Raw genomic sequence first — 23,082 nt, 5'->3', positions numbered from 1 at the left:
ATGCGCGCGCGCACATGCCGGTACGAAGTTGTAGTAAAGTAGAGCCGACAGCTAGCGACGCCGACGGAGATAGGCCCGAAATAGTTCGAAGCACACTGCACACAGTGCATACAACAGCTTTGACTTTTGTGTAAGTCGTTACTCGTTAGTACAGAGGCTAGAGCTCTGCTGCACACTGCACAGGGCCAACAAGACAGTCGCACTCGCAGGAGCTTTAGACAGTTTATTAGAGGTGTTATAGAAAAAGTGACCGGCAGAGCAGCAGCGACATTGGAGGCCGATGCGTAACCTAAAAGTCAAACATTGACGTGTGTTTACAGTGGATCTGTTATCTGTTGATCGATTGAAAAAGTAATCGAGTGCATTTTTGGTGAAAATGCCTCCAACGCAAAATTCCAGTATTGATTCTGGTAAGTTATTTTTATGGTAAAGCATTGATAAAAGCGTTTTTACACAAGGTGATGGTGATTTAATAGCTGTAGTAAATGTAAACATCATGTGTAAATGTCACTTTAGCAATGACTATATTTTAAAAAAAGTTAACATAATTGTAATTATATTTTTAACTAAATTAGCTCAATCGGACTCTGAAAGTGGTACTGGTTCATCGGCTTCAAGCCGCAGTGGAAGTCCAAACTCCTCACACAAACCACAGCAATCTGAGCGAGCTGGCTCAAATGATGGAAGTCGACCACACTCCAGAGCTTCGAGCAGACGAAGCAGTCGTTCCAGATCTGTAAGCAGATCTCCATCCAAAGCGAGATCTCGCAGTCCAAGATCTTCAAGATCTAGAAGCAAAACACCTGGTAGTCATAGATCAGGTTCTCATCGCTCGCGAAGTGGATCTGTAAATTCAGCTAGATCAGGCTCACATCATTCTCGCACCCCATCGCCTGCAGGAAGTCAAAAATCTGGACACAGTAGAAGGTACAAAAACATTGTTAAATGAATGTCATTTGCATTATTTTATCATGTTATTGGAATTTTATATTTCTGACTTTTATTAATTAAATTAGATCAGGAAGATCCAGAAGTGGTTCGTACAACAGTAAGCGATCTGGTAGTCATGTGAGCCAGCGATCTGGAAGCAATGTTAGTAAAAGGTCTGGAAGTCATGCCAGCAGGCGATCAGGAAGTCATGCAAGCAGAAGATCTGGAAGTCACACTAGCAGACGATCGGGAAGTCATGAAAGTAGAAGATCTGGAAGCCATGCTAGCAGGCGATCTGGAAGTCATGTCAGCAAAAGATCTGGAAGTCACGTTAGTCACAGATCAGGTAGTCAGACTAGTAGGAGGTCTGGAAGTCATGGAAGTAGAAGTTCGAGTGGCTCGAGACATAGTCGATCCAGAAGTCCTTCTCATGACTCCTTGAAAAAAACTAGTACGTACCTAAAATTTTATCAATCTTCAGCCAGGCATGCTTCTTTGTTGACTAATACCATAAAACAATTTCCTGCACGTTGTTTTAATGCTCTCTTAGAACTATATTTAGCTATGTTACTATATGCATTCACTTATATGCAATGCATTATGAGGATATTTTAATTAGAATTGTTGTGATTTATGCAATGTGTCCAATGAAAAAAAAAGATGGACAAATTTATTTTTCCTTTCTTGGGACCAATTTTATTGATAGATTACCAGTTGAGTAGTTTTTAACATATTCTTAATTTCTACTTAAATTTAAAGTAGACACAGTATATTACTTGATACTTGAATTAATGTTGTGTCAAATATTTATTATTCAACCTGTGACCACTTGGTGATTACCACTATCAATAAGTCCAGGGATCATTTCACAGAAATGATAGATAAATTTGAGCAATTTCAATATGAGTCAATGAATTTTAAAACTATGATGGTTGTTGAATAATGAATAAATATATTTGACAAACATGAAATTGATCTGAATCTTGAAATAAATAGAGTGAATTTTTTTATACTAAATTTTGCCTGCAGCATGTTATAGTTGTGAATTTTTTTTTTAAATTGAAATAGATTTTTGCTTACTCCCCTTTGTTACCAAGCAAAAACTTTTGATTGCAGCCTTCAGATTATTAGATAAATCTATGATCTTGTATTGAAGATTGTGTTGTATTTGTCATTGGTGATAAGCAGAAAATGTAAATCTAGTGAAGTAGAGTCACTGTCTGTGTTAAACCATGTACTGTTGTTATTATTGTTTTGCATGATCAACACAGCGACAGCTCGTACTAGGCTATATTTAGATTTTTAGATTATCACTGAATTGGAGTCACTCACGTGTACACCCAGGCAATAATTCTTGAGCTCCCATTAGAAATAACTACGACCGCAGATCTCAAACGAAAACGGTTGAAATAAGTTAAAAACCAGAAAATTGTTTAGTCAAAAATGCCAAATAAATTTATTATCATCGTCATTTTATCGTGACATCATAACATGTTCATAAAATTGAAGCATTGTCACTCTGAAAGACACCATCACTTTGACACTGCATCTCTAGCGTTGTATGTCTTTTCTTTCGTTGTGGTGCGCTGAAATGATTTTCGCGATCTTCCTGATCGCGGCCTCGGCCGCTCGAATCTCCGGAATCCTTCGTGTATTTCTCCAGTATGGCCGTGCCTCTGAAGAAGCTGTCGCTGGCCTGTTTGACGGTAGCGGACGCGAGCGCGACGCCGTCGTCGCCGCCGCCTCGTAGCAACAAACTGCACCTGTTCTTGTTGAAGGCGTTCCAAACCTTCTTGGCGTGATGCAGCCTCAGCTTCATCTCGCAGGCTACGAATTCGTCGATCGGCTCTTCCTTTGCTTTGCCCGCCACGTGCTCGGCCCAATTTTTGTAATCCACAAGCTCCTGGGCGAGAAGCATCGAGTACCCGTGACGACGCTTGGATTCTGCGTCGGGCTGCACCATCTCCTCGATCAAATGACTCTTGATGGATTCCAACAGACTATCGTTCGTTGCTTCCATCGCCGTTATTCGTCTTTTAATTTCTGTCGCGAAGCGTTCGAAACCACTGCACTGGAGAAAGTGAGAACACTTATGGCACAGTGAGCTGTAAGCTACATTTTTGAAAAGTGATAGTGGCGTCACTATTTCTCGCTTTGCTCACGATTCAAATTTTCTCTTTCTCGTTCCTCTCGAAAAGAAATTCGTCCAACGATGCATCGATGATCCAACGATACTCGATAAAATTAATAGCCTTTGAAAATGTTATTATTTGGGTGAAAGATTTGTGGGAATAGAAAAAAAAATTTACAATTAGTTTAGTGGTACTTATTGTTAGTAATTTTATTCAAAATCATTGGATACACTGTTTTAAATTTAACAAGCCTAACACGACACTGCACAGCTTAGATCGATTTTTGACTTATATAGCACATATACATTGATCCTGAAACAACAAAACATAAACACAATCTTGAAACATTATATAAATGTAAATAAAAACCACGATCAAAAATAGAAATGATCAAAAAAAAAAACCAAACCGAAACGAGAAATCAGTCATTCAAAACTACATCATTTGAATAAATCACCCACGTGAATCATAACACACTCATAAACTCGCCTTTTAATTTTTTTTTTTTTTACTCCTTTTCGCAAATATAAAATCGGCTTACGCAACGACGTATATACCACGACTGCACACTTACTTCGTAAGAAACTCGTTGGTTCGCTTCTCTCAATCGAAAAAATCGTCGTCGAAGTAGACGCGCGTCTCCCCGAGGACGACGTAGGCCTTGGCCAGCGAACGGAAGAATATCGTCCTCGTGTAGATCATGTCGCGGCGCATGCTGTCGAGATCGAGCGAGTCGACGACGCCCGAGCAGTCCATCTGCTGATTGAAGTACAGCCGCCACATCTGCTCGGCGTGCTTGACGCGTATGTGCAGCTCCATGATCTGGGCGCGATTCGAGAGCTTGGCCTCGGGCTTCAGGTCCCAGTTCTTCACGTAGTTCGAGAAGTCGTGCAGCTCGTTCTTGGCGAACTGCAGCTTGAACACGGCCCGGGTCGTCCTGTCGTCGACCGGGTTCGCCTTCAGCTTCAGCTGATCGCGTTGCTGCTGCTGCTGCTGCTGCAGCTGCTGTAGATCGTCCACCGTGGCGGCCGACGTTACGCCGGTCGTCGTCGTCGTCGTTGACGCCGTCGTCGCCGCCGCGGACGGCAACGTCGCGGCTTTGGCTTTATCCTTCGAGCGACTTCTCAACATGACGGCTGCTTTTCCAAGACTAAACTTAACACGCGGCACCACGGCCAAGTGAGCGGAAAATATTTTCCCGCTCCGTGAGCAAATCAGGATTAATGTACCACTTACTACTACTGCGACGCGCTGTGCTGCATGCCTTACGCAATCGCCTACGCGCGCGGCTGCTGCTGCTGCTGCACGACGTTATTTTGAATATTCATATCGAGCCTCGCGTGCATACTATAGCAATGCGTACGGCAGCAAACAGGTGTGTGATGTAATGAGCTTTTTCCTCGTTTCAGCCGCTGCAGCCGACGACGACGACAAACAACAACAACAGCAACCGGAGAAACGACGCGTGCGAAGCGACGACTCCGAGTCCGACAACGCCGAGACCAAGGCCAAGAAGAAGCGCAGCGCCCTGATCGACAGCGACTCCGAGCCCGACGACGAGATCCAGAAGGCCAGCAAGCAAAGTGACGAGCCGCAGCCGACGGCCGACGCTCTGTTCGGGGACGACATCAGCGACATCAGTACCGACGACGAGGACGAGGCGGCGGCCGGGAAAAAAGACGCCGACAAGGAGGCCGACGACGACGACGACGCCGTGGCCGGGGCTTCCACCTCGGAGGCCGCTGCTGCCGATTATACACCCGCTTCACCACCGGTGCATCGACGCAGTCGCAGTCGCAGCAGGAGTAGGAGTCGCAGCAGGAGCCGCAGTCGCGACGGGTCCGAGGAGAGGAGTCGCGCGCCCCTCATCGAGGACGTAAGTGACATACAGCAAAAAATTTATTGAATGAGCTTGGGTTTCGAGCAAATTTTCCGACGATAATGATTTTATGTACGCTCAGGACGAGGAAAAGGAGAAGGAGGACGAGCCGCCACCGGAGACGCGCATCGACGTCGAGATACCCAAGATCACGACCGATCTCGGCCGCGAGATACACTTCGTCAAGCTGCCCAACTTTTTGTCCGTGGAGACTCGGCCCTTCGATCACGAGACTTACGAGGACGAGATCGACGAAGAGGAGACCCTCGACGAGGAGGGCCGCGCCAGGCTCAAGCTCAAAGTGGAAAATACTATAAGGTACGGTAGTTTTAAAACTTTTCCCTTGCTGCATATTATAACTTGGCTCACTCTTGCATTTCCAGATGGAAGGAGGACTTCAACGAGGACGGCAAGCTCGAGAAGCAGAGCAACGCCCGCTTCGTGCGCTGGTCCGACGGCAGCATGTCGCTGCATCTCGGCTCGGAGATATTCGACGTGTACAAGCAGCCGCTGCAGGGCGATCACAATCATCTCTACATCAGGCAGGGCACGGGTCTGCAGGGCCAGTCGGTGTTCCGCACCAAGCTCACGTTCAGGCCGCACTCGACCGAGTCCTTCACCCATCGCAAGATGACCATGTCGCTGGCCGACAGATCGCAAAAGACGAGCGGCATCAAGGTCATATCGCAGGTCGGCACCAATCCCGACCAGAACAAGTACGAGATGATCAAGAAGGAGGAGGAGAAGCTGCGCATGGCCATGCGCGCCCAGAGCAAGCCCAAGAAGCCGTCGGGCCGCGGCTCGAATCGGGCCAACGCCGGCTACGGCAACGATCCGTATCACGACGAGGCCTCGGACGACGAGAACGCGATCTCGCTGGCGGCCATCAAGAACAAGTACAAGAACAAGTCCGGTGGCGGTGTCTCGAAACGTAAGTTCTTCGTTTAATATTAATTTTAGGAGAAAATGAATGTAATCGATTGTTGATCGTTTTTTAAACTTTTTCAGTCGCCTCCAATATATATTCATCTGACGAAGAGGGATCGGATTTCGAGGCCGGCCGGCCCAAGAAGCACCAAAAGAGCCGCACGATTCTGGATTCCGACGAAGAATCGAAATCTGGCTCGGATTCCGCCAGTGGCGGCGACAACGTGGACGTTGAAAAAGATAGCGAAGAAGAAGAGTAAACAGTGTACAAATGTGTATTTTCAGTATAAAATAATGTATAAAACTGCAACTTGTTAGTTTGAAAATTATCATAGGGTTCTTTTTTAAGTCATAAAAATTCACATTGAATCTTTATTGTCAATTCGATTCAATTACTTACTTGAATAAAAAAAAGTTTTTAGTAATTAAGTACATATTTGTTTATTATATTTATTAAGATTAAACTCACTCGCTTTGCATAAAATTATATGATTGAGATTAAACGTATGATCAAATTTTACAAATTTTGTTATTGACAAAAATCTTTACAGAAGCCGCTGTGAAATTTATCAGTATCGGCCAAATTTATACAATTACTTTTCATTGAGTTCTTTAGCTCTAATTTCTCCTGCAAAGTATAGAACTCTCGCGTAGCTAATATTATTTTTAAATCAAGTATAATTCAAAGATTTTATCGAAAGTATGAGCGGCTCCTCATCGTTTCTTATCCGACATCGCTGTACAGATTCATTCTTTCTCCTGAAATATACGTAATCATGCCAAATCGGCTAATTAAAATTGGAAACTACAGCTTGTGGTCGAATCTCTCGAATTCACCTACCGACGACCACTCGCACAATTCGCTCGACTCCTCCTCGATCATCATTACACCTCGTCCGGGGCGAAGGGCTGCAGCAGATTGCCGGCGACTCGTCCCGCCCTCATCAGCTGCTCTCTCGTCGCCTTCAGTGCCTCGGAAGTCTTCAGTGCCTCCTCCTGCTGGCGCTGCTCGTCGCTGCCGCTGCTACCGCCGCCGCCGCTGCCGCTGCTGCCGGCCAGTCCGCTCAGCCTGACGTGAGTCTCCAGGATCCTCTCGAGCACGTACTGGGCGTGACGCAGCCTCAGCTGTATGCGTATGAACTCGGCGCTGTTCTCCTCGGGCCGGGTCGTCACCTCCTGGTTGACGTAGCGATCGAACGAGTCGATCTCCTTCTGGCAGAACTCGAGCTGCGACTGGAGCTGCTGCATCCGAGTGGCGGTGATCTCATCCACCTTGTCCTCCGACTTCTTTCTGCTCGGGAACATACTTTTTTTTACCTTGGGATCTGTTTTCGTCGGGGAATTTTCGCGCGAACACGACTGACTCTGGCTGTCAAAATTTCGATGTGTACTTCGCGCGACTGATGCGATGTTTATCTTTGGCGACGGTTATTATTATTTGTTGTGTTCGGAAATGATTTTTCTAGCGCGTGGAAAGATGGCGTATTGGTCAAAAATTTTGAAAAATAATTTCCCATACTTAACGGTCGAACTGAAAAATCAGAGGTAAACACATGGACGAAACAATGAACGAACGAGCTCGACTAATTCATAATCAATTCTTATTTATTCTTTCTATACTTTAAGCTTAAATTTTTACGACAATGGAATTACAGTCATTTTATTTTTCGCTTTACATATATTGTTTTCTTTTTCTCGATAAACTGTTTGTTTTTTGTTTATATATATTACAATACGATACCGCTTAAAAACGAAAAAATAAACCAACTCAATTAATTAGCACTCATCTACATCGTAATGCGCACAGCTCTAAAAACAATATCGTGCTCGAACGAGCGTAAATCGCTCTTAAAAAAAAAACAAAAGGCTAGCCTTTTTTAATTAAACTTAAAATCGTTACCGAGAATCTTCTTAGCGTTCGCAATGTTGAGTACGTAAATAACGAAACGAACCGAAAAAAAAATTATCATTTTTTCTTTCTTAGCGCAGTCTTGAAAGGGAAACAGTCATCTATACGCTGTGTGTGTGCGTGCGTGCGTGCGTTTACGCGCGTCGACGAACAATCGAAATTCAATAATAATAACGCGCGCGTGGCACAGTGCATCTGCGCGGGAAAACGCGTCAGCGGCGGCGACCTTATCGCCGCCCATTATGTATTTCATTTGTTTCACTTATCAGCTAACGTATACCATACAATATTTAATATATAAGTCGAACTTGATGTACGCGTGAATTTTGCACTAAACGTATGTATTATTATAGTCCATATGTATGTAACGTAGAACACGCCTGCGATACATTACATCTATCTCACAGCGCACACGCATATATGTATACGGTTCAACGGTCTGCCCACACACTCGCACTCCGATGACTCCCCGTTTTGTAATCGATACAACGTTTGAATTACTCCCTCGCTTGGTTCATAAAATACGTACATATAGACGTCTATCGCTTAATAGCTAGGATATATATATATCGTTTTTCGAAATATTTGCACACTCGTTGACTCCGGGCCTACAAAAATACCTATCGTCGTCGTGGAAATCTATTGTACGCACGCGTGAAAAATATAACGATAATATCATCGCACACTACGTTCTACACCAGGCATTTATAATTGTTTAACTTACAATGTAAAAATCCCTTAACGTTTATTTCACAGGAAGTCGTAATTTATGTAATATCAGAGAAATAGAGACACGAGCGTATCGCGCGAGGCTTTTATAAAATCGGTCGGCGTCGTTGTTCTTTCGCCGCTGTGTATCGTGTGTACAATAGGAAAAATCGAAAAAGTTTATATATAATGCGAATTTATCCTGCGCGCGAAACATCATCACAGAAAATCTCGAAAAAATTTCGCAATACAATAATGTACGTGTACGTGTGTATAGAAAAATGTGCTAAAGTATTACAATTGGTGATTTACTATCGTTTAAACGCGTTACAAAATTGTTTCCGTAGGGTACAAACAAACGCAGTATTTAAGCTTATCACAATGTTACATTATAATATAGAAAGTTATTCCGTATCCAAGTGCGTTACTTTTTTCTTTCGATTATTAATCGTAATTTTTTTTCTTCATTTATTTAATCATAAACGCACGGGTGAGCTCGATGCCCGCCAACGCAATTCGCGAAAGAGATCCATTCTTCATCGTTTATTCTTATTCATACTATTATTTATTATTTTTTAAAATAGTGAAAAAATCTCGTATCGAAACGCAGTCAGAGAAGATTAAATTGGTAATCTCGTGTGTATATTTGTCATCATGAAAATTCTGATTTACATGAGTTTTGTTTTTGTTTCTTTTTTTTTGCGCTTTCGAGCTCAAGTTCCGTCTTGCGTAAAAAAAAATAATAAACCAAAAAAATTAGTCAGAACAAACGATGTAAAATTTTTGAATGACAAAATTTGTTTTCCGATAACGCTTAAATTAAACGTCGATTGAATTACTCAATGTTCACTAAATCAGTCGCGCTCTGACACAATTGCGAGCATACAATAGTAGTCCGTACACTCTTTACAATTTTATAAAGCAACAACCACAAAGGTTTGAATTTTTCACTCTCTGGAATCTCTCTCGCATCGCGAGCGCGAAAACTTAATAAGTAAAAAATTAGAAGGCGAAAGTCTCGCATCACTTATATTTACAAAAACACGTAAAAAGATCCTACCGTATCTCCGACGCCAAATTTAAGTTAAAATATCAATACGTGTTTTCTGTATCATCGTATAATGTTATACATTTATATAATATCATTAAATTATCAATGTCAATGCTCGATCAGTTATTTACAAAAAAAAAGGTTTTTCGCGGATAATGTAACTAATTATTAATAATAAAAAGTATTGGTATAATAAACGACGCGTCGAGTCGGGGCACGACGATATCTTCTTTAGCGAATATCCTCTTCTCTCCCTCGATCAATTTTTTTGTTCTGCTGTTGTCCCCCATCTCGTATCATCGTCTTCTCGTGTCGTCGCTCGCTCGAATCGTACGACGATTATCATCATTGTTAAATATTAATTCCGGCCGGGGCTCGTGCTCGTCGTTTCACAGGTCGTTCGCGTGCACCGTCGGTGCCATTGGCTCTCAGCAGGCCTGCAACACACAGAAAGAAAGAAAGAATTATAAACGTGCGAGAGATAGCGCAAACATTGAAAAATTATGACTGGCCATTAAATTGATATTATACATTTCTATGTTTGTACCGGCGAACGATGTCAAGGTATTCCCTCCTCGACTTTGTTATCGAACGAATGGTAATTTTCGCTGCTTCAAATACGACGAATATAAAGTATCGATCTTGAAAAAGGAGCCGCTTATCAATCTCTCCGATCTCAATTATACTTTTGTGTTGGGAGGCGCATAATAATGTAAGGCGCGCGTGCTGAACACGACACACTCGGCGCGTATTACAACGCGTCCATTTGGAAGACGACTCTCGTACATAATAATGTACATAAATATCGTTAAACTCGCGCAACATGGGGCGCACGCCGCGCGTATACATCGTGTACGTCGTTTTTTAAGACGATCGAGTCTGCAGGATGCGCTTCTTCTTCTTCTTCGCGACTATATAATATAATGGGGATTCCGGCGGGAATTATGAGTTCGCGAGAGCAGGTGGTAAAGGTCACGGCGACTCCGCTCGAACGCCACGAGACCGCCAACTAGCACTCCTTGTATCGTAGATAAATCTCGTCGGTGTATCGCCTACTCCTCGCGCGTCATCGTATATCGTGAGCGAGCGCGACGCGGCGCGCTTGCATTAAAATGATTCGATTTTTTTGTCGTTGCGTGTATGAAGTTTAAGTGGTATCGAATGCACACCAATCGGTTTCGTATCGATTTACCGGCCGCATTACCGCGACGGTGAACGAAGGTGTAATGATGGTTAGAATCAGGTAAGGTACAATCGTATGGCTACAAATTTTATTGAAATTTTAGGTAAACGTATGTATCAGCGCCTATACATATTTACAATTGTCAAGAGAAAAATCACGATGATCATGATAAACATAATCGTCTAATATATAAAAATTTAACTTTATCGAAACTATGTCGAAAGTTCATATTAAGTGTGGTAAATCAAATTGCGTTCATAAGCAATAACTTTTATATTTTGTCATATGCATAATCTTAAAAAACGTCGAAATTGTTTTGGGATTAAAGGATTAAAGGGTACACTTTGCGACTCATTCGAGTGTTTTTCAAATTTCTTCTCATACTTGACGCACGTGTTAACTACGACCTTCATGAATCTTCCTTTGGTGGAAAAGTAAATTCGATATTTGTTCAAATTTCCTTTCGCATTTGTCGCATGCGTAATCTTTGTGACCTTGGTGGACTGTCCTTTGGTGCCGAAACAAGTCTGATTTTTGTCCAAAATTTTTCTCGCACTTGTCGCAAGCAAAATCTTTACGACCCTCGTGAACTGTTCTCACGTGCGTGAGCAAACACGACTTTCGTGTGAATTTTTTCTCGCATTTCTCGCATGCGTAATCTTTGTGACCTTCGTGGACTATTCTTTGGTGTTTTTTCAAAATGCTTTTAAACCCGTATTTCTTATCGCACTTGTCGCACGCGAAATCTTTACGACCTTCGTGGACTGTTTTTTGGTGGTCGAGCAAATTTGATTTTTGTCCAAATTTCTTCTCACACTTGTCGCACGCATAATTTTTACTACCTTCATGGATTATTCTTTGGTGAGAGTACAGATTTGATATTTGTCCAAATTTCATCTCGCATTTGTCACATAAGTAATCTTTGCGACCCTCGTGGACGGTTCTTTGGTGTGTGAACCACTGGTACTTATCTCTAAATTTCTTCTCACAAAGACCGCATGAAAAATCGTTGCCACCTTCGTGGGCTATCTTTTGGTGTCTAATCAAACTATATCGTTGTCCAAATTTTATCTCGCACTTGTCACATGAATAGTCTTTACGTTCTTGATGGACTGTCTTTTGATGCATAATTAAAGACGATTTATGCCCAAATTTCTTCTCACACTTGTCGCATGCGTAATCTTTACGACCTTCGTGTATTGTTTTCTGATGCAAGAGCAAACTTAATTTGGTTCCGAATTTCTTCTCGCACTTGTCACATGTGTAGTCTTTGCGATCTTCGTGAATTATTTTTTTATGGAATAGCAAACTTGATTTTTGTGCAAATTCCTTCTGGCACTTGTCACATGCATAATCCTTGTGACCTTCGTGTACTGCCATTTGGTGCCTAGTCAAACTCATTTTTAGTCCAAATTTCATCTGACACTTGTCGNCCTGCACCAGCTGATTTAATTCGTCGCTGACCTCGAATAACATGTCCGCCAAATTATTCTCGTATTTTTTCTGACTGATAATGAGCAGAGGTGTAATGCCGTCCTCGTCGGCTGCATTTGGATCAACGCCGCTTTTCAGCAACGCCTCGGCCGTCTCGTCGCGGCACCAGGCCAGAGCCGTGTTTAGCGGCATTCTTCGCGCGGGGTAATTGGGATTCGGCTCGAAATCGAGAAATTTTTCAATGACGTCTTTGCAGCCGTACTCGCAAGCAACCTGGAAATGCGTTAGGCCAAACTCGTCGACGTAATTCAAGTCGAATCTGTTGTAAACGTTGACAAAAAGGTCACGAACCGTCTCATTTTCGATGAGTAATTTGCGTCTAGCTAAGAGATGTAATGCTGTGGTGCGACGCAGAATGGGCTTTCCATTTTTATCGACGTTGGGCTCGTCTTTGTAGCCGAGCTGAGGCATTAAATCGCCAATAAATGGTACACCAACATCATCATCCCAGTCTTCATCACCTTCGTTCAAGGATTTAACGAGACGACTCTCAAAAGTCAGAAGTGGTACCCTTTTCATATCTTTAATAACGGGATCGTCGGGTCTCTTGGTTATCGTTTTGCTCACTCACGCACAATAGACAGTCACTTGTTATATGAAATATTTTTTAACTTTTAATCACTTGCTATACAGTAGATGCAATCTTCCTTAGTTGTTCACTCTACGGCGTCGTAGCCTGTACTATTTCCTATTTGTACATTGTGTCCGAGCACATGGCCGAAAAAAAAGTGAAAGTGGCTTGAGCCACGTACATTTACGAATGGAAATGGTAAAACCAGCGATGCACTGACTTGCACTTTCTAATTTTCAAACGGGGCAGCGTCGATTGTACGAGTATTTTGATTAATTCTAGTATTGTAAGTACTCGTCGGGCTCCGTCGGTTCGGGGTTTTCGGGATATTCCGGGTAGCGCGAGATTTTCGTTCGAGTAACTCTATACCGGCTTGAACCCGTACATAATGGATTTAAAGAAAACAAAATTTCGATGAAATTTTTTGTTGCGAAAATTTTGTTGAGTGGTGTATATTTTAATAAAAACTTTACAATTATAAGGGTTCCCGTTTTATCATTCGCTTTGTTACTTGCCCAGCTCAAATTGAATAATAGTAATTTTCGATACAAGTGCCATAAGTAACACTTTTTGGCACGGCGTAGTTTAGGGCCCGAGCGCAGCGAGGGTCCTAATAGCTGGGCCGAAAAGTGTCCCCTATGGCCCGAGTATCGAACAACGTTTTATAGTACTGTGCAAAGTTCACATTTATGCCCCCTTTTCCGATGCATAAGTCGGACTTTCTGGTAGCGCGAAGTGAGGTTAGCGCACGAGCGTATGCGAGTGTGATGCGAACGCAGCGGTGCCAGAATGTGCGACTTATGCCACCGAAAAGCGTGCCATAGATGTGAACTTATGCCACGCAGTGCTATAAAAAACTTTTTAAAATTCTCGAAATTTCACAAAATAATATTTTACTGCTATTTTCAGTGTATTTTGATTTTAATAAATTCCTAATGATAATGAGTGTTATAATTAGTTACTCGCTTAAAAATTTTACTTAGATTCCAAGTTATATTCAATTATCTATTACCATTATCTCAAATCATTATTAATTCGCATGTCACAGTAACGTTTTTTTGATTATCCGTTTGTTGTTTTCAGTTTTACTCTCTAATTATCAAAAATGGTTACCATAATCTTGCCACAGCGAAGTTGAGCTCATGTGGCCGCTTTATTTTTCCAATTGAAGATCTAAAGTTTTGAAAATGTTTTAAATGCTTCTCTTTTGCGTGCACTTCGCAAAAAAGGTGACATGCATTCAGAGTCTAGCTCGGTTTTACTTCCTTGTGGTTGATTTTTAGATTCTTCGAGAAGGGCTTCGTTTTTTTCTCGGAGTTAAGTCTGAACTTCTGCAGCAAGGACTACATTCTTTTCTTGTTGTTGATTCTTAGTTTTTGTGAGAAAGGCTTCGTTATTTTTTTTTATTTGATTCAAGACTTCTGCGACACAGGGTTTTGTGGTTTTTTCTTGGTTGATTCAAAAATCGTACGAGAAAGTCTTTGTTTTTTTCTTGCACTTAAATTAAAAATTCTTTGAGGAGAGTTTTTTGGAGTTGATTCCAAAGGGTTTTTTTTTATTTCATCGTTATAAAAGCAAAAACCATAGAACACAATCGTTACAAAATAAAAACAATAATTACTCTATTTGTTTGCTTTCATCTCGATCTCTTATCTGCTCATAAAAGTTTTCATGGGATAAAAGATTTCAAATTTATATCGAACCCGGCGCAGTCGGTAAGGTCACGCGCGCGACAACTATTATATAGTTCCGATCAGTGATGTCAGAGGACGCCGCAATGCGTAAATGCGTCGTCTGGTTAAATGGTGACCGCATCGCCGCCTCGGTAGGTATGTCGGTGGAACCTGGCCGCACGGACGTGCATGAGTTACTCAGCCATTCGAGTTGATTTTATCAAATTCTTTTCACGTTTCTTTTACATAATTACTCGAAACGGATTCTGTAGTGCTGAGAAAGTCGTGAGGTGTTATTATATTTTTTCATCTAGTTTCAATACTAAACCTACAGCCTAAAAGTTAGTTGCTAACCTATAGCCCCCGGGCTTACCGGGTAGGCTCCAATATGGCGGGCCACTCGCCCAAAGATGCTAACGTGTCTGATCCTGCAAAATTTTTGAACAACAATTTAAACGTTATCGATAAAATGTCAAGCATGGAATGGCAGCAACTAATTGAAAAAAGAAAGCTTGAGAGTGACGAAGACAACTTTGCATCCACAACAAATTTCACAAAAAAGAAAAAAGATGATGAGAAAGTTCCAGAATCATATATTCTTCCAGTCAGTGACACGCTCAAGGTGAATCCTGCTAACATATCGTATAACTCGCATAACCTGCTTAAGGATCCACCGGTGAAGAGCAATGACATTGAGTGTACAGGCTACACCGACAAATCCAAAGGACCTTACCATGTATGGGTTAAGCATATCAATCCAACAGACAAGACATTTAACATATATAACATTGGTAAAATTGTTGCATCAAGATATGACTCCATCCTTGAAATTAAGAAGGATGGTCGGTACAGAGGTGTGATAGTATTTTCAAATAGAACCGAGGCTAACTTTTCACTGAATGATGAAAACTTTGGAAAACATGGGCTTGCCACCTTTATACCCGGCTTTAAGAAATATCGCAAAGGTGTTGTCAAAGGCATACCATTGGACATCGACTTAGAAGAGTTCAAACATAATATTAAATCCACTGCCAAAATTAATCGAATCACAAGAATGAACAGACGAAACAGACAACAAGGAGCTATGTCTCATGAAGCAAGGTGGATTCCAACTACATCAATTTTAATCAGTTTTGAAGGGGACTCTTTGCCTAAAGAAATCTCTATCTTCCATGTCATTACAAAGGTCACACCTTATGTTAAAAAAAACATACAGTGCCTTAAGTGCTTTAAATTTTCTCACTTAGCCAAGGACTGTCGTAGCAAAGCTCGCTGCTCCCTATGCGGTGAAGAAGAACATGAAGAAGGTGCATCTTGTCAAGGCATTACTCCAAGATGTGCTAACTGCAAAGAATCACACAAGTCTACTGATAAGAAATGCTCCATCTACAAAAAACACGACATGGTAAATATCAAGATGGCATATGATAACATCTCCTACTTTGAAGCGAAGCAGCTGGTTTTTAACAAATATTCTGCACCTTCAAACACTAAAGAAATTTTCCCTAGTCTCAGGAACGCCACACGTAATGTTCAAGCTGTCACCTACAGCACTGTTCTGAAAGAACCCTCCAGGGTACCTCAACTACTCTCATCAACCAATACCGACTCCAGTTCATCTGAATTTCTCAAGGAAAAGCAATTACGTCGAAGCAATCAATACTCGAGTCAAGAAAGCACGTCACCACCATCAACTAGATTAACTCCAATCTCAAACGCAACTATGATTTCTTCATCTGGTTCATCTGTTGCATCTTGTACATCTGGTTCATCCAAAAATCAGCAGCAGCAGCAGCAACAGATCTCCTCTGAAAAGTCAAACAACAAACCTAGTGACAAAAATAAACTTGCAAATAACTCTGCAAGTTCTAATAAATATACTAACCTCAAAGTTTATTCTAACACTGCACAGTCCAAAAACAAATCTACTAAAGTCTCTAAGTAATTACTAACTAATTAATCAATAAACTCATTTAATTTTATATTAGTCTAATTATGTCTGTAGTCAAAAATTCTTCCACTTTAAAAATTTTGCAATGGAACTGTCGCAGTGTTAGCAACAAACTGATGCTTCAGAACGAAGCTCACAAATTTGATATAATAATACTAGTTGAAACATGGTTAAAAGAATCTAAGTCATTTAAACTTAAAGGTTTTCATATTATTAGGTTTGATCGACAAGTTGGCTCAGGCGGTGGCTTAGCAATCTGCATTAAGGATAACCTCTTCTACGAGAAGACTAAAATCAAATTCAATAGCAATAAGCTAGAAACTGGCTCTGTAATCATCAAAGTTAATCCACATAACTCAGACAATTTACTGATAACAGCCTGCTACAGGACGCAAAATATAGATTGCTCGACAAACAACATATCACACAATGAATGGAACAGCTTAACAAACGCAATTTCTAACCATGGCTCAAAATACTACATTTTGGGAGGTGATTTTAATGCGCACCACCCCTTGTGGGGAAGCAACAAAACCTGCCCAAATGGAAAAATCATTGCAGACAATTTAGATTATGATAATCTAGTTATACTAAACGACCAAAGCCCTACTCATTACACTCTTACATATGCTGGATTTCATGAATCATGTATTGATTTGACATTCTGCTCGCCAAACCTTTTCCCTAAGATCAACTGGCACGTTCTTGACGAAAATTGGAAAAGTGATCATTACCCAATCGCAATTGATATCAACATCAAACCTCTGCATCTGCAAAGATTGGAATACAGATATAATTTTAAAAAGCTAGATTGGGAAAATTTTTATACAAAATTGGATCAGAATAAAACGTTCTTTAATAGCATAGCATACACAAACCTGGATATTCCATCTAGATACGACTATTTTTTGGATTTCTTACACGAATCTATAATTGACTCTCTGCCGAACACTTCTCCAATCAATAAATCATCAGGTGTTACTCTCAAACCCACTAACTCTTCCTCAAAGCCCAAGTGCATTTGGTGGAATGAGAAATGCGATAAAGTCATTCGTCAAAGGAAAGCTGCCTTCAAATCAATACGTTACAAGTACAACATTGATAGATTTATAGCAGTCAAAAAAATGGATGCTCTGACTACAAAAACACTACGTGAGGAAAAACGCAAATCATTTCAATCATTCTGCAGTAAAATCACCCCAGCAACCAAAACAAATGAATTTTGGAAAATAGTTAAAAAATTTAACAACAGCTTCAAAGAAATAGATTACGGAACGGGTAATAGAAAAATGGAAGAAAATATGGCAGAAGCTATAACTAAGCTTAGTGCACACAAATCTATACACACTAACGCAATTCAAAAGTTAAAGGAGTTACCAGAAAACGACACCTATCCTTCTGATAATGAGGTTTTGAGCAATCTATTTTCCTATGAAGAATTTCAGTTTGTAATGTCTAATTTAAATCTGAAATCCTCCGCCGGCTTGGACAAGATTAATTATGAGATCATAGCAAACTTACCTGAGTTTTGGCAAAGAATATTACTAGATCTCTTAAATGACATCTTTCACTTACACTATTTTCCATCCGATTGGAGCAAATATTTAGTCATTTTTATTCCTAAAGGAAATTCAAACAAAGTCAGACCTATTTCCCTGGCTTCTTGCATTCTAAAGATAATGGAAAAGCTTATCAAAGAGCGATTGCAATGGTGGTTGGAAAAGCATGAAATCTTTTCAAGCTCACAATTTGGTTTCCGGAAAAACAAATCGTGCATAGACAATTTGGCTATTTTAACATCGGACATTCAGAAGAACTTCTATACGAAAGATACAGTTTCAGCATTGTTTCTGGACATCAGGGGTGCGTTCGACAACGTCATCCCCGACATAATGATTGACGATTTGATTGAACTTGGACTGCCAAAAAAAATCATTATGTTCATCAAGAATATAATTTTTGAAAGGAATGTGACATTTTGCACATTGACTGAAATTATAAATAAAACGGTCGACAAAGGTCTTCCTCAAGGCTCCGTATTAAGTCCATTATTATATGCAATATACACAAGGAAAATCAACCAATGTATAAGTAAGTCCATCACGACACTACAGTTTGCAGACGATATTGTTATTTATAATAAAGAACAAATGCATCACGAAGAACAGAGTAGATTCCTTGAAGAAGAAAGCTCTAAGCTTGTAAATCACCTTAAAGATAGAGGACTAGAGGTAGCACCGGAGAAATGCGTCTTCATCATTTTTGATAAACTATCTAAACGTACAAAAAATTTAACAATCAAAATCAACAACTTGTCGATCAAACCATCAAAAGACGTCAAATTTTTAGGTATGCTTCTTGACCAACACTTAGACTGGCATAAACATACTGATAACTTGATTAACAGATGTAAATACAATATAAGGATAATTAGTTTTTTAAGGTCTACTTGGTGGGGTGCGAACCCAGAATCTTTGTTAACTTTGTACATAATGTTAATTCGGTCTAAGATAGAATACGGCGGGTTTTTAATATTCCCGAGTGACAGTAGAATCATAGACAAAATTCAAAAAACACAGAATATGGCTATTAGAATAGCTATGGGGTACCGAAACAGCACTCCAATAAATGTTTTGGTTGCTGAATCTGGGATTCCATACATAAAGTGCAGGCTAAAATTTATATGCTATAAATATCTCCTCAGGTCATTGGCCAACGAGCAAAATTTAATTTTGGACAATTTAGAAAAACTCACGGAACTTAGTGAAAATTTCATGTTTACTCACAATTTTTCCCCATCGCTCATGATGGAATGCTACTCCGAAGTTTGGTTCTTAAAAGATTCTATTTATTGCTCAAATAAACACTTCAAGTACACCAGTGATTTCTTTGACAATTTTTTTATACCTAATATTGTTTTGGATAGCGGGAGAAAAATTTCCAAGGACATCACACCAAATGATGCTTTCAATAAAATGTATTCAGAGCGTAACTGCGTGAACATATTCACAGACGGATCTAAAATCATTAACGGTGAAAGTTCGCGGGTGGGTTTTGCCGCTTGGAGCTCAAATCCGGAATATTGCCTCGCACATCGAATCTCAGATTCAGCATCCATATTCACTGCGGAATGCAGTGCTTTATTATTAGTTATTAAAAAAATCATTACCAAAGGTCAAGGTACATATTCAATATTTTCTGATTCCGAGAGCGCCTTGAAAGCTCTGAGCTTCTTTACATCTAATTCTATATTAATTAACAAAATTAGACAAAAACTAGCTTTAGCCTATAAGTTAAATATTGTTATTAAGCTTGTCTGGATACCTTCCCACGTGGGAATTCAAGGTAATGAAAAAGCGGATTCGCTGGCAAAATCGGCAGCTATGAGCGAGAACCTTCTTGATAGACCAATCCCAGTGACGGACTTTACAATTGACTTTAAACGTAAATGTAATGAAGAGAACAAGACAATTTGCATTAATTTAAGTGATACTAAAGGTACCTTCTACTTTGGAAATTTCTATTCTGGAAAGATAAAACCGTGGTTTGCTGGTCTTGGTTTGCCAAGAAAGATCATCGTCTCAATAAACAGATTGAGAAGTAATCACTCTTCTCTTAAAACCAGCCTCTTTAGAAAAGGTATTGTTAATGAAACTCTTTGTACATGTGGTCAAAGCGACGACTCGCTTGATCACATTTTCTGGGAATGCGAATTATTTGCAGAACCGAGGAAAATCCTATGTGATAATTTAAGGAGCGCTGGCAAAGTCAGTCCATACAATGTGATATCGCTGCTTAAATGCGATAATAGAAACATTATCTATTTTATAGGAAAATTTCTTTATGATATCGAATGTAAAATTTAATATACGGATACTAAGTATTATAGATTTAAGCTTAATTATAAGAATCAATATGTAATATAAATATACGTTTGTATTTCGCGCTATTTTGTATTATACGTGGCTATGTACAAATTTCTTTGTGTTGCCAATAAAACTATATTCAAGTCAAGTCAAGTCGTCTGGTTAAATACCACATGGCCACGCCGGACTCTTCTAAACATGTGCTCGAGTCTCTCCGACCAAATGCAACAGTATTGTTGTTGTTTATTTAAAATCGAATCAAAATGGGTAAGAAAAAAGGATTCAATGCCAGGGCGAGGAGAGTCGCCAATATCGAGGTCGACGACTCGACGACGAAAAATGTAAGCCTACTCCGATCGACTTTGTCGCTCGATTTTCAATCGTCAATCGACAACTGTTTACGGATAATGAAACTTCACGCTCGTTTTTTTTTTTTTTTTTTTTTTGCAGATCAACCTGGACTTGGATCATCGACAAGAGCAATACGATGCGTGCAACGCATTAATAATTAATAATTAAGATTTAATTATAAAATTAGTTGTATTTTAATTATAATCATATTGATATTATCTTTATTGTTTAAATAATGAAAGGCGTTACAGTGACTTCAGATCTGATATCTTTTCATCTGAAGTTTTCACATATTTAGTACAATTCAATCATTGTTATAATGTATTTTTTACATTTTGCCAGTTGATTATTATTAAATTTGATCAATTTCTAGATAGTATCTTTATTTACTTTGCTCAATTTTCGCCTATCACGATTCTAATGAATAAAAAGTAAGGGCTAATGTAATCTAGAAATAGGACGAAATACCTTATTTCTGTAGTTTTTTAATGTAAATTTAATGCATGCGATATTCCATACTTTGCCTCGAACTCTTTTGCGTTCCTGCGAATTGTCGCGATCGCGCGTGGATGGATCTCCTTATCGAATTAGTCTGCATTTTGAATATAATAAAAAAATCCGTTTACGAGTCACTCCACGATTGCCCGCAGAAATATACCGCATATTTTGGACAAAAGCAAGCTGGGCCGAATGAAAAAAAAAAAAAATATGGTCCGCCTCGGGGGCAACTTTACGGACGAGATATGTATATAAATACGGCTTGTAACGGTACTCCGGGGCCCAAGTCATATTTTGACGGACACAATACCGATAATTTTCACTTCGAAAATAAAAAGATGGGCCCCGTCGTCTCATTCTCTCTCTCTCTCTCTCTCTTTTCCTTTGCCAGTATATACGTATTTAACAGTTATATATTGCAGTTTTGGCCGCTTTGCAATCATTATTTTTTCGGCACATGTATAATTCACGCAGTCGTATTATATATATACGTATAGAGCAGCTTCGCGTCACGTCTGTTGTAGTACGCGTATACACCTCGAGGCAAGTTCATTGCGCGTTCGGCGGAAGAATTTATACATCGCATATTTCTTTTTCTTTTTTTTTTGTTTTCGCGAGTTTGTTTCACTGCGCTAACACATACACACACATACACAGACACACATATAATATATATATATATATAAATATAAAAAATAAAGCCCGGGGCCCGCCGCTCTGGGAAAGTCCGCGCGCGATCGGCTCGATCGCCGGGGTACATTATAACAGCCGGGCCGTGATCTCTTCGACGTGGGGGCGAGTCGAGGCTGTTATAAGCAGCGCAAGGTCATGAAAGATGACTCGAACTGATCTTTCTCTCTGTTTCTGTGTATATAAGTATAAGTACAACCGCGTGATTTCGCGTAAATTTAGAGCTGTCTTGCGTGTCGTCGCCATGGGCACAGCAGCTTTTATCATTTTTTTTTTCTTCGCTTCGTCCTTATGCGTTATATATTTTCCCTCCTACAATTTTTTTCGTTCTTCCTCGTCTTCGTCTTCGTGCGTTCGCTCTTGCTCGAAACGTTTGACGTTAATTTTTCGGCATACATTATCGGAAAGATTTTTTTAAACGGACTTCGCTCTCGCGAGCCTTTGCGTTTACCAATGAAAATTAAGGAAAGAAGTAAGTAAGTAAACGAAGTACGATTCGTCTACATCGATGATTAGACTATGGATTTGAATAAATTTATACGCGAGCAACGCCAACAACTGCTTCGTTGCATAAAATTATCTCTCGCTCTCTGTGTTTCCGTGAGATGACCTCGTTTACACAGAGACACGTAGCTACAAAGGATGTTAAGAGAGAGAGCGAGAGAAAAAAAAAGGACGTAGGTATATAGTTCATTTGGGGTTGGGTATATATATAAAGCACATGCATATATATATAGCTCTGCGAGCGAGAGAGAGAAAGAGAGCTGAACCGAGAGCCCTCGGGGGTGCCGATCCAGAAATGGAATATAATCAGTCGCTGCTGCGCGAGCTACATAGCAGCTCGGCAGCAGCGCTGCAGGTTCACTCGAGGGACGACAGCCGGAGGGCCTTGCGCTGCGAGTAGTATAGGTATATATACGAGAGAGAGTAAGGTAGGGAGGGAAAGAGGGAGGAATATACCTACACACAGAGGCAGCTAGAAAGCTTCGAGCTAACGCGAATGGCCTGGAGGCATGGCAGCGCAGCGCGGATATTGAGTTCGCTGGCTGCTGCCGCTGATGCCGCCAGCGAGTAGAGAGAGAGAGTAACCATGACGACGACGACGACGACGAGCTTGGCTTCGGCTGCCAGCCGGTGAGGCCCCCCCGAGGCACAACGCCGTTCGTTACAACGAGCCACGACGGCTGCCGCTGCTGCGGTACTTTTTTTTTACGTACATACCTGCTCCAGGTGCGTCTTCGAGGAGGCGANCTCGGGGCCTTTTTTTTT

General features: G+C 40.6%; 3 protein-coding genes across 3 annotated transcripts; 1 reads left to right on the top strand and 2 right to left on the bottom strand.

Annotated features, from left to right (window-relative positions):
• Positions 1–57: 57 nt before the first annotated feature.
• LOC106655457 (another transcription unit protein) lies at positions 58–6,300 on the top strand. The gene is made up of 7 exons (XM_014375856.2): positions 58–410; positions 576–927; positions 1,017–1,381; positions 4,472–4,938; positions 5,024–5,259; positions 5,325–5,872; positions 5,950–6,300. Exons 1-7 carry the CDS (start codon positions 377–379, stop codon positions 6,126–6,128), a joined length of 2,181 nt encoding a protein of 726 aa, XP_014231342.1. The 5' UTR covers positions 58–376; the 3' UTR covers positions 6,129–6,300.
• LOC106655462 lies at positions 3,246–4,413 on the bottom strand. Its single transcript, XM_014375861.2, has 2 exons — positions 3,637–4,413; positions 3,246–3,374 (listed from the first exon to the last, which is right to left on the bottom strand). The coding sequence occupies exon 1, from the start codon at positions 4,191–4,193 to the stop codon at positions 3,666–3,668; it is 528 nt and encodes a 175-aa protein (XP_014231347.1). The 5' UTR covers positions 4,194–4,413; the 3' UTR covers positions 3,246–3,374; positions 3,637–3,665.
• A 78-nt stretch (positions 6,301–6,378) lies between the features above and the next one.
• LOC111693212 lies at positions 6,379–7,476 on the bottom strand. Its single transcript, XM_023463212.1, has 2 exons — positions 6,710–7,476; positions 6,379–6,627 (listed from the first exon to the last, which is right to left on the bottom strand). Exon 1 carries the CDS (start codon positions 7,171–7,173, stop codon positions 6,754–6,756), a length of 420 nt encoding a protein of 139 aa, XP_023318980.1. The 5' UTR covers positions 7,174–7,476; the 3' UTR covers positions 6,379–6,627; positions 6,710–6,753.
• Between the last annotated feature and the right edge of the window lie 15,606 nt (positions 7,477–23,082).

This window comes from Trichogramma pretiosum, unplaced genomic scaffold, assembly GCF_000599845.2.
Source record: "Trichogramma pretiosum strain Unisexual culture from Peru unplaced genomic scaffold, Tpre_2.0 scaffold101, whole genome shotgun sequence".
Lineage (NCBI taxonomy): Eukaryota > Metazoa > Arthropoda > Insecta > Hymenoptera > Trichogrammatidae > Trichogramma > Trichogramma pretiosum.
This window is presented reverse-complemented; position numbering and strand designations above follow the sequence as displayed.

What these genes read in the sequence shown, in the direction of transcription:
- LOC106655457 (XM_014375856.2), top strand. Translation starts at nt 377, where the DNA reads ATGCCTCCAACGCAAAATTCCAGTATTGATTCTG. An exon ending in AAATCTGGACACAGTAGAAG is followed by an intron (nt 928 to 1,016) that starts GTACAAAAACAT and finishes TAATTAAATTAG; the next exon opens with ATCAGGAAGATCCAGAAGTG. An exon ending in TGACTCCTTGAAAAAAACTA is followed by an intron (nt 1,382 to 4,471) that starts GTACGTACCTAA and finishes TCCTCGTTTCAG; the next exon opens with CCGCTGCAGCCGACGACGAC.
- LOC106655462 (XM_014375861.2), bottom strand. Translation starts at nt 4,193, where the DNA reads ATGTTGAGAAGTCGCTCGAAGGATAAAGCCAAAGCCGCGACGTTGCCG.
- LOC111693212 (XM_023463212.1), bottom strand. Translation starts at nt 7,173, where the DNA reads ATGTTCCCGAGCAGAAAGAAGTCGGAGGACAAGGTGGATGAGATCACC.